The sequence below is a fragment of the Tasmannia lanceolata genome, unplaced genomic scaffold (genome assembly GCF_043159265.1).
Source record: "Tasmannia lanceolata isolate RefF3 unplaced genomic scaffold, GAP_Taslan_0.1 ptg000008l, whole genome shotgun sequence".
NCBI classification, from domain to species: Eukaryota; Viridiplantae; Streptophyta; class Magnoliopsida; order Canellales; family Winteraceae; genus Tasmannia; species Tasmannia lanceolata.
In genome coordinates this window covers 3,176,233-3,192,092 of record NW_027518685.1, presented here as the reverse complement: position 1 = coordinate 3,192,092, position 15,860 = coordinate 3,176,233, and the positions used below count along the sequence as shown (strand labels likewise).

The following is a 15,860-nucleotide window of genomic DNA, read 5'->3' as shown; positions in this document are numbered from 1 at the left end:
CATCAATGGGTTGGATGGGCCTCAAGCCTCGGTGGCTCAGTTCCTGTGGGTCGGTTTATGTACTGATCCTCGTGAAAATAGTTACTATGGACCCGATGCCATAGAAAAGAGTGAGACATAATAGGAGAGTCGCCACAAGTCGATTTTAGGTATTGATCATAGCAAAAATTAGAATTACACTTTTAAGCACACACTTCAAAGAAGCCGAGGCACCTCAATCAAATAGAGTAGCTATTACAGGCACGCACCTCAATTGAGACACTTCAATTGAAATAAACTAAAGAATTAATTTCTCTCGGATGTTAACTCCACCTCTTGATTATGTTTATTTTTTTAACCAAATGTTGGAATATGGTGGAATCGAAATAATATACCAGTTCCATTGCCTGATTCTGACAATACAAAGCATGCCCTTAGAATAAAAAAAAGTTGTATGTTGGTAGGTATTTCTTATGAGTGTCAAACTCTAATGGTCCTTCCTATCACAGATGGTGGGTGTGGGTGATCCTCAGGAACCTATGCTTTAGGGTTTAGGAGTATTGGGATTTGGGGTTTTAGGGTTTAGGGTTCCCAACGACAAGATATCGCTCCCATTGAAGTTTTTTTGTCACTTGGAACCGCGTTTACCCGATGTCCCATCATCTTGTCATGACCGAGTCGTTGTCGTCGCCATGACCAAACTTGATGTTGCACTTTTGATTTGTGCTCTGCTCCGCAACCTCCATCTCCATAAGCATCTTCTCCCCTAATGAAATGAAGGGAGGATAGAGTGATCGGAGTTGCAAAAGTCAGTTTAAATATAAATAGTGGAAATTGCATCTCCTATATTTTATCAGACACCCTCCACGCTTATGTCTTTAGCAAAACAACACACCCCATTGTCCATAAGTGAAATATTTATTCCATATTCACACCCCTTGAAAAATCTCTCCCTTTAAATCCATTAATTATCATTGCGCCTTCCCATTATCATACCCCTTGAAAAAACTCTCCCTTTAAATCCATTAATATCCATTGCACCTAATTAAATCTTTTATTATACCTTTTTCTCAATCCAAATAGAAATCAGAATAGGATGCTGATTCCGAATCCCAATTTGAGCAATCCAAAATGGAAATGATTATTTGGGAATCATATGCATCAAATTTCTAACAATATTTTTCTTATAGAAAGGGCACACTTGTTTCAATTTTTTTATTCTTTTCCTTCATCTTGACTGAGAGCTATATATAAGCATGGAAAAGCTCTCTTGCAAAGAATAACTTGCCATTTTTCATTTTTCAACTTAGCAACATGCTAGTCTAAACTTCATGCACAAGACCCCCCAAAATCATGTGCACTTGCCAATCTTAGAATTGCCAATGCAAGGCCACACATATTATAAACTTTCCAAACAAAGTTGATACCTCAGTAAATTCTCCAAAGCTCTCTAATCAAGTAATCATTAATTGATCCCCAGCTTTGATACCATTTGTAGGGAATCTAACTGGGTAGAACTCACCCCTAAAAGCTAGCCGTTAGAGGGAGGGTGCCCATTCCCTTATAACCCATCAACATCCATTTCACATGTCCGATGTGGGACTATTGCTTTTGCGTGGAACCCCGGCAGTTTTACTAGAAGTAAAAGCTTTCACATTTAACTTGTTCTTCTTTTTTATTATTTCCTTTTTCTAATCTTTTGAACCGTTGCTATTTGTTTTCCAATCTTTGATCTACTGATGTTTCTTCTTGTAACAGAGAGTAGCAGGCAGGAGACTTCCAGCAGAGGCATAGAAGAACAAAATCACGATCAGATTAGCCATTTACCAGATTTCATTCTCTGTCACATCCTCTCTTTCATGCCCATGAAAAATGCAGTCAAAACAGGCATTTTGTCAACAAAGTGGAGAGATTTGTGGACTTGGGTCTCCACACTAGACTTCCAATATCGTCAATTTGCGGACAGAGGAAGGATGGATTTCATTAATTTCGTTGACCGATCCCTAATTCTTTACAATGGTTCCAATATTCGGAGATTTCATCTCTCTTTTGACTGTGACGAGCGATTCGCTTCTTACATGGATGTATGGATCCGTTTTGCAGTAAGAAGGCAAGTTGAGGAACTTGATCTGGACTTGGACGAGGAAGTAGCAGCTCATAATCCGTATGATCATCGTTATATGTTGCCCCATTGCCTCTATAACAATTTAAAATTAACGTATTTGAGGTTGAGATGTTGCAACATCAAACTGAATGATTTCATTTGTTGGAGATCGCTCAAAGTTATATCTTTAGAAGATGTGCAATTGGAGAAAGAGAGTTTTCATTTGATTCTATCTGGGTGTCCTTTACTCGAAGATTTAGTTATGGTTCAATGTCGTATCTGGAGTCAATTGAATAATTCCACTCCAAATCTTAAGAGCTTGACTGTTAAATATTTTGATGGGAGGTTGATTATTTCTGCTCCGAAACTCCGATCTCTGAATATTTGCGGGTTCTTGGATAGCACAGCGTTTTCTCTTACGAATTTTTCGCTGTCGCTGCATGAAGTCATCCTTATGTCTTAACTTTGAGGACCAATTTAATTCTGCTTGGGTTGACTGCTTTCCCAACAAATTGAAAGTCCTTCTCGACAGTATTGACCATGCGAAATTTCTTACGATCTGTGCTTGGTGTATTCAGGTATCTTGGCAGTTTCATTGGTTTATTGTTTTTTTTTTTGTTTTTTTTGAAAGGCAACATAGTAGTGTTACAGTCCTAAGTGGGGGCCCGCCCAGGTATGGGACTGGGTGAGACCCAGCCTGGTATGGGACAGGTTTAAAGGGCCTTGCCTAAAGCATTCCATCAGCTCTGGAGCTTTTGGCGTATCGGTAAGGTACCTAACAAGTAGATTAATAACTGCTTGATCAAAAAATAAAATGAAAAGGGTGTCTCTCGAAAGTGAGCCGCTGTAATTTTCCTTTCTATTTTCATTGAAACCTGTTGACTCAAGGTTCCGATTGAGCTACGGGTTCCACCCTTTTGAAAATCCATGCATGTCCTGTTAATTACTTTTAATGGATTTAACCAATGAGTCCTATGCTCAGGATCCATAACCATAAACCCTAAATCGTACCGTATGAAGTTTATAGATGGGATTGATATTATGGGTTTTGACGAAAACATACTAAATTGATGAATGGTGGGCTGATCTTAAAACTTTTGTAATGTTTAGTGAAAAGTGTTGAATCAGCCCCCCATGTATTTGGCTTGCAATTCTATGCACACTGTTTCTACAGCCAAGTCCTATATCCATATGCAAAGTGCAAACTGCTGCCTTCCGCTCGCCTTTATTTTTTTTCTGTATTTCTTATGTTAGTTGTCTGTTTTTATGGTTCAGGCTTTATGTTAGCAGCCTTGGTGACAGCTTGTCCCCTTCGCTTTGTTAATTTACCTTTGGCTTATGAATGAATCTCATCACTTTTTTTAAAAAAAGGGTCCTATATCCATCTTTTCCCCAAAGATAATGCTACTAAATAGAAATGCAATACCTTCTTCATTTTAACTTCCAACTTGCACACCACAATTTGTATCATTTTAACTTCCAACTTGCCTGTATGATTTTTGGATGCTGATCCTTCAACAGATTGATGGTGCAGATCAATTATTGAACCGTCCAAGATTGATGGTGCTTATTTAGGGATCAAATGGAAGGGAAGCTGGAGGTAGAAGGGGATTCTTCAAATGTCATTTCTTGGGTTCAAGGATCGAGTATTGGTCCATGGAGATTGGCTAAGTTCTTGGATGAGATTAGTTCTATGTGTAATGAGAGTTTCCTCTCTTTTGTTCATATCCCTAGGAGTGTTAACGATCTAGCGGATCGGTTGGCTAAATCCGGGGCATTAAGTGATACAGTTTATTCCGGTCTCCCCATTGATGTGAATCTGTTATCTTTTTTAATCATCTAAATGTAGATTCCCTTCTTTAAAAAAATTATGTATTGCAGTTCAGTTGTGCCCTGGATCATTCCTAATAAGATAATCATAATAGACAATAGCAATTCCATATTTCCCTCGTAGAAGTAGGAAGACCATGAGTGAACCTTGGAACCCATATCCTTGCTATAAAATATATTTCTGAACCTAAACATTGACCTGCATTAGACAGATGCCTCTTATTTTTTATTTGATATGCTTTCTATGGAATTCATGAGTGTTTGCATGCCTTTTAGAGTGTCTCATATGACATGGATGTGGCACTGATAGATTTCATGGCTGTTTGTGAAACTTGAAGACACTGTCAAGCATCTCTAAGGATGTCCCAATGTGCATGCCTGAGGAATTATAAGAAATTCTTTTGATTATTTATGCCACTTCATTAGTTTATTTGATATGCTTTCTATGGAATTCATGAGTGTTTGCATGCCTTTTAGAGTGTCTCATATGACATGGATGTGGCACTGATAGATTTCATGGCTGTTTGTGAAACTTGAAGACACTGTCAAGCATCTCTATGGATGTCCCAATGTGCATGCCTGAGGAATTATAAGAAATTCTTTTGATTATTTATGCCACTTCATCAGTTTACTATTTCAAACTATTTGCTTAACAGTCTCGGAGTTCGACCATCTCGGTCTTCTCCTTTTTTTAATGAAAATTCTACCATTAAAAAAAAAACAGTCTCTTTTTAGAAATTCATTTGGAAATCCTATCTCCTTGCTATTGTCATGATTTCACTAGAGACATTTGATAAGAATAAATTCAGTTTTTGAATTTCACATTCTCACCAAAGAAAATCATATTACACACATATATAGTCTTTGAAGAGAGGGAGCTTGACACGTATGAATTTTGACTTTCTCCATAAATTAAGGAGATAGTGAAGAAATAGTGATAGCTGTGGAGAGATAGAGTCCTCAAGTCTCGACTTGTTTTTCTCCAAGAAATTTCCAAGATTGGGTTGGACTTCAAAAAACAAGCGTGAAGAGGTGTACAAGGCTGGGTATGACTTCTAATAACGATACTATGGCTGAAGGACCTTTTTCCTAAAGTCCAAAGAGGAGAGTAATTACGAGCTTTTAACTTTCATTTTGCTCGGAGTAGAGATGAAAATTCTTAACAAGCATGCCTCTTTTTTTTTTCCTTTTGTCATTTTTTCACAAATTGCTGTTTTGTGTTAAGGTGGCGTCTACATGGGAGGTAAAAAGATTGGCTGTGCCCTTCCTTAAATGTGAGTGTTTGGTATTCGAGTCAGAATTGGGGGAATGGGAACTCCCCGGGATACTTAGTTTCCTGAAGAGTTCACCTGATCTTGAGACTCTCATTATAAACATAACTCGCACAATCACCTTCGATGATGTGAGTACCTCTCAATCATGTGCCCCGCTCATTTTGCTTCATATTTTGGCCATTAATTTAAATTTCATCCATTTCAAGATCCATACTTTATACTTCATTAAAGTCTAAACTTTAAACTTTAATGCACTTTCATTTTCAGTATGACAAAGAATTTACAAGGACATATGATTTTGAGCAAAGAGAATATTGGAAAATGCAGAAGTCTCCTTTCCCTTGCCTGGTACACCACCTCAAGAATGTTGAGATTCGTGGATTTATGGGAGCTGTTCGAGATATGAAGATTGGAAATAGAGGACTTACCATTGCGCATAAAAAGAAGTTAAAGCTAGTGAAATTTTTGCTGAAGAAAGCGTTTGTCTTGGAGAAAATGACTATTTCCCTCACCGAGAATTTGTGCTTCAAGGAGGCAGCAAAAAAATCAGCACTTGTAATGAAGATAGCTCAAGAAATTACAGGCTACCCTAGAGCTTCTTCTCATGCTGAAATTTTATTCTCATACATATAGAACAACACTGTTTTTTTATGTTGTTTTTTCTTATCCTTAATTGAATGGATAACTTAATTTCTCAAATCCACGACTTTATCTAATAGGCATTATCTGATACTAGATTGAATACATTTTCTTTTGCAGTTGTTCGTGTTTATCTGTTAAGCTAATCATAAACCCCCCCTCTCTTTCCTATTCCAAATCATCTTATTCTCTCAGTAGGTATCCTATTTCTTGGATCTTGCATATCATGGGAACAGCCCCTTATCGCCTCTACTACTATAGCCCTGTTTGTTCTGGATTTTGAGTATAGATTTTGGGTCCAAAACTGATTATTGGTTTCAAAAATGTGTTTAAGTCCATGAATCAGATTCTGACTTAAAAATCAATTTTCAAAATCCAAAACAAACAGGACATTTAAGATTTTGCGTCAATCGGAACATGGTCATGTAATCCACTTGTTACAGTCCCTTCTCTGACTTTCAATTTGTCTCTTATCACTGTGCAGCTGTGCTCAACCAACCACTCATCCTGAAGAGTAGCTCACTATCCAGAGCAGTCATAGCTCAAAATGCAGACAATGCACCATGAGTAAAAAACTCAAAACCAAAGGGGAAGTAGTGACATATTCTCATCTATAGTCATTGTGATGTGCACCATGTTGTATATTCATTGTGAAATCTCAGTAGAATAAATTTGGTTGGGAATGATTGTTCCAACCCTTTTTATATGCTAGACCTGAACTCAGTGATACACCCTCCTAATGAATATCCTTAAATCCTTGCTTGCTTATATGTGAGAATACAAAGTACGACGTGTGATGGGAGATTTAATTTCACATCCTCTATCAAAGGAAAAGGAAGAGGGCTTTCAAATAGGACTGTCATAAAATAATTCATCACCATGATAATTGATAAGCTCCACTTCAAATTTTATATACTGGATTCTCAGTTTATAAATTGACTTGTTGCAACAAAAGGGTTGAAGGGGACCTAATTCTGAGACAGTTCCTGGAAGAATTATTCGTGTCTTAGTTAGGGGTGGTTGGCATAAGGCTGTTGAAATAGCTGCTAGGGAAACCATGTAGGATGATGAACTATATAAGACACCAAGAACAGAGTAGGAAGAAGGAGAGAGATAACAAGAAGGAATTTTGTTTCCTCAAGTCTCTGCTTGAGGGCAATAAGCAGCATTTTATTAATAAAACAGGGTTGAAGTCTATTTTCAAAGGGATGTTTAAAACGTGAAATCACAATAAAATGTGAAATTTTGTTTTCTTAGAATTCCAAATACATTACAATGATAAATCACGGATTTTCAAATGCATTTTACAAAATGAAAAAATTGCTAAAATACTCATCTAATGAAAATTGGCCACAATACTCATATCTCATGGAAAATGATCAGAGTGCCCAGGTATCATGAAAAGATATATGGGTGCAGTAAAATGAATAAGGCAAAATACAGAGGGGGGCATATTTTTTGGGTGATCCAAAGCATTCATTTGATGGGCCCACAGAGATAGTATGTGCCCAAAAAATCAGCTCCATAATTAAATTTCGACCTAAGTCCGTCTGAAATTTCGTCGAGAACGAAATCGAAACTCATAATACTCGAATTCGTCATTTATTTAGGCCGAAATTGCGAAATTTCGGTCGGTTATCCTAAAATTTCATCCCAAATTTAAGGGATTTCACCCAAAAAATCTGGATTCTGATAATTATTACGGCCGAAAATTTACCGGAGATAAAATAGCCGTAATTTTATTTCGTCGGCTGAAATTTCGGTTTCGGAGTACGTTTGAGTGACGTCTCTCACAGTACAATTTCGGTTTACGGAAGGTTCCCGCAAAAAGAAAGCACTAATAATAAAGTAATAAAGGAAGCAAAAATCTATCTACATGCACGTCTTTGGAAAGAGAAGAGAAGAGAAGAACCCTCTCGATTTGTCCTCACCTTCAAATCCCGGTATGATCTTCCTCTTATTGCTCTGAATTCCGTTCCTGCGAAAATTTTGAAACCCTGATGCACATTCAAAATCTTGGTTTCATATCAAATTTCTAACAATTTTTGGCACGTTTGGTTCAATCACCATATGCCTTGAAGGGTGTTAGCTTAATTCTTGCATATTAGTTTCACCCCTGCATCATTCACGGGAGTTCTTGCATATGAGTTTCATCCCTAGATCATTCACGTTGGTGGGTTTCTCATTCGAATCATATGCATCAAATTTCTAACAATGTTTTCTTATAGAAAGGGCACATTTTTTTTCAATTTGTTTGTTCTTTTCCTTCACCTTTCTCCTAATGCTGTTATGTGGATTTTCTTGTGATGTATGTGGGGGTGGGTTAGAATGTAGTTTTTGTTTAGTTATAACTGTAGTTTTTATTTAGTTTTGGCGTATGGGTTTTAGCGTAGTGGGTGCTGGTTGTTGCTTATGTGTCTCTTAAGTGGGAAAATTGGTAGCTAATGTGTGACTACATTTGTGTTTGTATTTAAGTTCTTTATTTTAATGAAATGGGGGAGAAGAAGAGAATTTTACAGCAAAGGAAACTTTGTAGGAGAGTCATGGTTCCTCTCGACTCGAGCCATTAGGAGGTTTGGTTGCCTCGAGTCAACCTCCCTCCCCCTCATTTCTATTTTCTTTTCGTTTATTTGTGTTACGGCCAAATTAGGCACGTAACAGGAACCTTGCGTTTGACATGGAAATCTCCAGTCTTCAATTAGGAGATGAAAAACGTGAGTGAAGAAGAGGGACTGAGAACTATATGTGTGTATATATATATAAGCATGGAAAAGCTCCCTAGCGAAGAATAACTTGCCATTTTTCGATTTTCAACTTAGCAACATGCTAGGTCTAAATTTCATGCACAAACTCCTCCAAAACCGCATGCACTTGCCAACCTTAGAATTGTCAATGCAAGGCCACACATATTATAAACTTTCTAACAGAGGTCTCTAATCCTTAATTGATTTTAAAACAGGTTATTCATTACACCAACATTTTTTCCCTTTGTTTACCAGGAGTAAAAACTTTTCACATTAAACTTGCTTCTTTTTTTCTTATTTCCTTTCTTTAATCTTTTGAACAATTGCTATTTGTTTTCTAATCTTTGATCATACTTATATTTCTTTTTTTTTTCCGTATGATTAGTTGCTTATAGTTCTTCTTGTAACAGAGACTAGCAAAATCATGGCGGGGAGTAGAAGGCAGGAGACTTCCGGCATAGGCGTAGAAGAACAAAATCATGATCAGATCAGCAATTTACCAGATTACATTCTTTGTCACATCCTCTCTTTCATGCCTACGAAAGATGCAGTCAAAACAGGCATTTTATCAAGAAGATGGAGAGATTTGTGGACTTGGGTCCCTACTCTAGACTTTGACTCTCGTCAATTTGTGAACAGAGGAAGGATGGATTTCTTTAATTTCGTTGACCGATCCCTAATTCTTTACGAGTGTTCCAATATTCGGAGATTTCGTCTCTCTTTTGAGCATTTTGAAGGGCAAATGGCTTCTTACACGGATGCATGGATACGTTTTGCAGTAAGAAGGCAAGTTGAGGAACTTGAACTAGATTTCTGTTGTTTAGATATTCCTTATGTGCTGCTACCCCATTGCCTCTATAACTATGCGAAATTAACGTATTTGAGGTTGAGGATAAGCAACATCAAACTGAATGAGTTCATTTGTTGGAGATCGCTCAAAGTTCTATGTTTACAATGGATGATATTGGAGGAAGGTATTTTCCATGTAATTCTCTCTGGGTGTCCTTTGCTCGAAGATTTGGTTATAGATGAATGTGATCTCCACCCGAGTCATCTGAATAATTCCACTCCAAATCTTAAGAGCTTGACTGTTAAGAATTTTAGGTCGCGGAACTTGAGGTTGAATATCTCTGCTCCAAAACTCCGATCTCTGAATATTTTTGGGTTCATAGAGGGCACAGAATTTTCTCTTACGGATTTATTGTCGCTGCATGAAGTCACCTTGAAGTTTAAGGAGACAACTCGTTTTGATTGGAATGATCGCTTTTCCGACAAATTGAAAATCCTTCTTGAGACTATTATCCATGCCAAATTTGTTACCATCTGCTGTTGGTGTATTCAGGTATGCTTTTCTTGGAAGTTTCATTGGTTTATTGGATATTTCTTTGGTTTTTTTCAAAGTCAAAATTGTAGATTAACAACTGCTTAATCCCAAAAACATAAAAATGGTGTCTCCCGAAAGTGAGCCACTGTAATTTTCCTTTTTATTATCATTGAAGCCCGTTGACTCAACTCTCAAGGTTTCGATTGAGCTATGGGCTCCATCCTTTTGAAAAATCATGCATGCCCTGTTCATTACTCTTAATGGATTTAACCAAGTTCATCTCATCATAAAAAGCTGATGAAGTCTTGTGCTCAGAATCCATAACCATACACCCTAATTTCTGCCATATGAAGTTCATAGATGGGATTGATTTTATGGGTTTGGAAGAAAACACACTAAAATGATGAAAGGTGGACCAATCTTTACATTTTGGTAATGTTTAGTGAGAATTGTTGATTCAGCCCCTCACGTTTGTGTTGGTTATTTTCAAAATAAAATGGTTTTACAAAATAGTTATTAATATAAAAGCTTTTTGGCTTTTAAAAAGGGTGCCTTTTGAAAAAGGTAGAAAGGGGCCTTGAAGCAATTGTCATCACTACATCTGATTCTTCCACCACCATTTCCTCCAACAGTTTATTTGCTTGCCATTCTATGGACACTATGTTTTCTACAGGCAAGTCCTAGTGCACACCACAATTTGTATCATTATAGTTGTCTAGCCAGTGTGATTTTTGGATTGTGATCCGGGGACAGATTAATGGAGCAGATCAATTATTGAACCATCCATGTGTCTAATATGTATTGCGGGTTCAGTTGTACCCGATCATTCCTCATAAGAAAATCCTAATAGACAATTGCAATTCCATATTTCTTGCGTAGAAGTAGGAAGACCATGAGTGAACCTTGGTACCCTTATGCTTGCTATAAATCATCTCTTTCTGAGCCTAAACATTGACTTGCATTAGCCAGATACCTCTTATTTTTTATTTGATGTTCTTTCTATGGAATTCATGAGCTTTTGCATACCTTTTAAAGTGGGTCATATGACATGGATGTAGCACTGATAGATTTTATAGCTGATTGTGTTTGGAAACTTGGAGACACCGTCAAACATCCCTGTGGATCTCCCAATGTGTTGGGCATCTTGATGTTTCTGACCCCAGCATCCTATATCTATGTTTTACATTGATAAATGTGTCTATACAGGTTAACTTTTATAAAATAATATTTTCAATTTGTATATTTTAGTCTTTTTTACTTATTTATAATAATAATAATAATAATAATGATTATGATAATAATAATAAATGTGTGTGTACCTGGGTGCGTGGGTGCGTGAGGAATTATACGAAATGCTTTTGATAATTTATGCTACTTCATTACTTTACTATTTCAAAGTACTTGCTTAACGGGCTCTTTCTAGAATTTCAATTGGAAATCCTATCTCCTTGCTTATTGTCATGATTTCGGTAGATATTTATTAAGAATAAATTCAGTTTTTGTATTTCACATTCTCACCAAAGCCAATCACGCGACACCCATATGTAGAGTTTTTGGATTTTGACTTTCTCCATAAATTAAGGAGATAGTAGTGAAGAGAAGATTTCTCCACTTGATTTTCTCCAAGAGATTTCCAAGATTGGGTTGGACTTCTGAAAGCCAAGTGCCAAAGAGGTCTCCAAGGCTGGGTGGATTTCTATTAGCATATTACTATGGTTGAAGGACCTTTTTTTCCCTAAAGTACAACGAGTAGAATTAAGAGATTTTAACTTTCATTTTGCCTGGAGTAGATATCAAATTTTTTAACAAGCATCCTTTTTTCTTTGTTTTGTGTTAAGGTGGCATCTACATGGGAGGCAAAAAGACAGGATGCTCCCTCACTCAACTGTAAGTGTTTGGCATTGGAGTTGGAAATGCGGAAATGGGAACTCCCAGGGATAGTTAGTTTACTGAAGGCTTCACCCGATCTTGAGACTATCATTATAAGCATAACTTTGACAAGCAGTGTCCGTGTGAGTACCTCTCAATCATGTACCCAGCTCATTTTGATTTGCATTTTGACCATTTAATTTACATTTAAATGATTTCAAGCTGCATATTTTATATTTTATTGAAGTCAAAACTGTAATGCACCTTCATTTTCAGTTTGATGAAGAATTTATGAGGACACATGATTTTGTTCAAAGTGAATACTGGCAAATGCAGAAGTCCCCTTTTCCTTGCCTGGCACACCGCCTAAAGAGTGTGGAGATACATGGATTTATGGGATGTGATCGACCTATGAAGATTAGAAATAGAGGACTTACAAATAGGCAAGAAAACCAGTTGAAGCTAGTGAAATTTTTGCTGAAGAATGCAATGGTCTTGGAGAAAATGACTATTTCCTTCAGTGAGGGTTTTTTGAGGGAGGCAGTAAAAAGATTAGCACCAGTAGTGAAGATTGTTGAAGAAATTTCAGGCTACCCTAGAGCTTCTTCTCAGGCTGAAATTTTGTTCTCTTACAAATAGAACAACTCTGTTTTTTTTTCCCTGATGTTTTATCTTACCCTTAATTGGAAGGATAACTTGGATATTTCAAGCCAATGAGTTTATCTCATGTGCATTATCTCTTCCCTATTCCAAATCATCTTTTTCTCTCAGTTGGTATCCTATTTCTTGGATCTTGACTATCATGCGAACAGCCCCTTATCACCTCCACCACTATATCTCTGTTTGGTTTGCATTTTGAGAATCGATTTTGAGTCCAAAACTGAATAGTGGACTCAAAATTGTGTTTAAGTTTGAGTTCAATAATCAGTTTCTGACATAGAAATTGATTCTCAAAATCTGAAACGAGCTGGGCATATAATATTTTGTGTCAATCGGAACATGGTCTCCGCCATTAGAGGAAAAAAGGTCCTGTAACCCACTTGTTGCTCACAAGACCTTAGCTGACTTTCATTTTGTCTCTTGTCACTTTGCAGCTGTGCTCAACAAACTACTCCTGAAGAGCTATGTCCAGAGCAGTCATAGCTCAAAATGCAGGCATTTTTTTAAACAGTGCACTATGAGTAAAAAACTCAAAACCAAAGAGAAAGTAGTGACATATTCTCATGTATATTCGTTGTGATGTGCACCATGTTGCATATTCATTATGAAATCTCGGTAAAGTCTTGGTTGGGAATGATTGTTCCAACCCTTGTTTATATTCTAGACCTGAACTCAGAGATACAACCTCCTATGAATGTCCTTAAATCCTTGCTGCTTATATGTGAGATCTCCAACTTGTTTCAACAAAAGGGGTGATGGGGACTTAATTTTGAAACTGATTCAAGCCTTAGTCAAGAGTGGTTGGCATAAAGTTAATGGAATACCAGTGTTTTCATCTTTGCATTTCTCCTCCAACCTCTCCCAATAGCTGCTAGGAGCCCCAGACCTATGAACTATTGTGAGCCCTCAGGTAGACTTCCTCCATTTTTATGGGCATAACCAAAAATGGAGGAAGTCTGAACTCCAATAACTCCATAGTCTGAACTCTGAAAGAAGAAATGAAGAATTAGCTAAATTTGTTTCCAATCTAAAATATTTTTCTAAACAATATGGCTCAGAATGTATTCAAGTGACTTGTCATTTTCATTTCTTCTTAGATAACAGGGAGGAATTCTTAGATAAAAGAACAGAAGACCAAAGTATATGCAGACCAAGTAGGATGAACAATCGAGGACACCGAGAAATACAGGAAGAAAAAAGTAAAAGAAAATCGATTTTTTTTTTTCAGTTTCAAAAAAATATTTTTTTCTTCAAAAATCATGTTAAAGATAACAATAAATCAGAGTTTTATAAAGACTCTATATAAAGGCCCTGATCGTTTGATATTATACAGCCGGTGGTGAGCCCCCCAAACTGATTATTGGACTCAAAATTACATTAATTTTTAGTCTGAACTCTTTTTACAAATGGATGTTTAAAACACGAAATCACAGTAAGATGTGAAGTTTTGTTAACTTATCTTTTAAGAACTAGTTGATTTTCAAAAAAAAAAAAAAAAAAAATTTGAATTCCTAATCCACTACAATGTTAAATCATTGATTTTTCAAAATTATTCCGCAAAATGAACACAATGCTAAAATACTTATCTTATGAAAATTGGCCAAAATGTCCATATGTCATAGAAAATGCACAAAATGACTATAGATCATGAGAAAATTACCAAAGTAAACCTCTTGTTAAATGAGCAAAATACCCTCATACAATGATCAAATCACCTCGATCTCATGGGAAATAACAAAAATACAATGTCTCATAAAAACAACCAAAACACCCCTATCTCATGAAAGATGATCAAGATAATAATGTCTCATGAAAAATTACAAAATTACAAAATTACAATGTCTAATAATTTTATGACCTAAGCATGGTTTTAAATTTCGGTTTCGGGATGCGTTTCGGCCCTCATCGAAATCCGGTACACCATGAAAAAAGAATATTTTATTTAATAGAAAATTTCGACCGAAATTACTGCTGAAATTTCAAGAAAATATTAACAAATTTGAGACCATGCGTTGATATACACAGCTGACGACGACAAGGGTTTGCAACCATTTAAGAATCCCACAGCTCAAAAACATGCTCATTCTTCTCCGATGGAAACTGCGACTAGTAATCTGATTAATCTGAAATGAAGAAACCCTGCTATTAATATGAAACATATCATTGAATTCAACACAACCATTGGGTTTGGCAGGGGTTTCTTTATAAATTTGTGTAGTATTCTGTAGATTTCAGACGGAATCTTATGATGAAAATGAAATTTCGGCCGAAATCCGGTACCGTTTCGGGTATTGGCGATTTCGGTTTCGGTGTTGACCGAAATCCGAAATTTCGGCGAAATTTAAAACCATGGACCTAAGTAGTAAGTACCCCTCTCATATAAAATAACTAAAATGCATCCATCTTATATAAAATGATCAAAATATTAAAACAAGAGGAATGCTAGCAAAATCCCACGTGGGTAGTCTACTAGATCTACATGCTCTGATGGAATGATGGGACCCATCATTTTATGACATGATAAGTGTCACAGGCCTTGTATTCGGTATCTTATTTCAATTCTGCCCCGATTCCAGGTTTAAAAAATTGAACAGAATCAAGAGGTGAAATTAACAACGAGATGAATGCCGAAATCTGTTTCCTGCCATAAGATGTGGCATTCTGATTCTACCCCTGTCAAAATAGAATTTCTATTAAAAAAAATCAATTAGGGCAAAAGACGAAGTAATTACAAAAAAAATAGGATTTATGAACGGATGGAAGGCATCATACGGTTCACAAGACCATTTTACCCTCTTCTTCTTCTTATTCCTCATCTCCTAGGGTTGAATCACATGGTTTGTGGTGCAACAAATACAGCCACAAGCTGTGAAAATGAAAAAAGGAAAAATAAAATAAAAATTAAAGGGAATGAAGAGCGAAAACTAGTTTTTGGACAGTACGACACCCCTTCAGAGTAAATGGAGCTGAAATTTTCAAATTAATTTTTTTATTTCAATTTCTTCTCATTCCGTTTACAGGGAATCAGAGTCCAATTTGGCAAACCAAATCCAGCCTAAGTCCTCAAAATTTGAGACAGCCTAAATCATAGTCCAATTTATGCCATGTAAATGGATATTGACCAATGGGGGCGCCCATTTGCACCCTTAAATATCCATTTATGACAATTATGATTGTGGATATTGACCAATCGGGGCGCCCATTTACCTTTTTATTTGTGAGGGTCCCTACAAGCCTAGCACTTTAAAAAAAAAAAAGGGTGGCCAGCAAGAGGCTCTCGCCATTGCAAGGTCTGGGGAGTGCTAGATGTACACGGCCTTACCCCCTGCTTTGAAAGCTTTGGAGAGGGGCTATTTCCATGACTCGAACCCGTGACCAGCATGTCACAATGGAGCAGCAACCTTACTGTTGTGCCAAGGTAGTCCCTGCGAGTCTAG

General features: G+C 36.8%; 3 protein-coding genes across 3 annotated transcripts; all 3 read left to right on the top strand.

Moving 5' to 3' along the window:
- The first annotated feature begins 1,718 nt into the window (after nt 1–1,718).
- Nucleotides 1,719–2,546, top strand: LOC143882443 (F-box/FBD/LRR-repeat protein At2g04230-like). The gene has a single exon (XM_077385935.1). The coding sequence runs from the start codon at nt 1,719–1,721 to the stop codon at nt 2,544–2,546; it is 828 nt and encodes a 275-aa protein (XP_077242050.1).
- A 1,119-nt stretch (nt 2,547–3,665) lies between these two features.
- Nucleotides 3,666–5,820, top strand: LOC143882442 (uncharacterized). Its single transcript, XM_077385934.1, has 3 exons — nt 3,666–3,896; nt 5,139–5,315; nt 5,455–5,820. The coding sequence occupies exons 1-3, from the start codon at nt 3,666–3,668 to the stop codon at nt 5,818–5,820; spliced, it is 774 nt and encodes a 257-aa protein (XP_077242049.1).
- A 1,800-nt stretch (nt 5,821–7,620) lies between these two features.
- LOC143882551 (putative F-box protein At1g49610) lies at nt 7,621–12,533 on the top strand. The gene is made up of 4 exons (XM_077386026.1): nt 7,621–7,769; nt 8,981–9,912; nt 11,733–11,906; nt 12,040–12,533. Exons 1-4 carry the CDS (start codon nt 7,703–7,705, stop codon nt 12,400–12,402), a joined length of 1,536 nt encoding a protein of 511 aa, XP_077242141.1. The 5' UTR covers nt 7,621–7,702; the 3' UTR covers nt 12,403–12,533.
- The last annotated feature ends 3,327 nt before the right edge of the window (nt 12,534–15,860 follow it).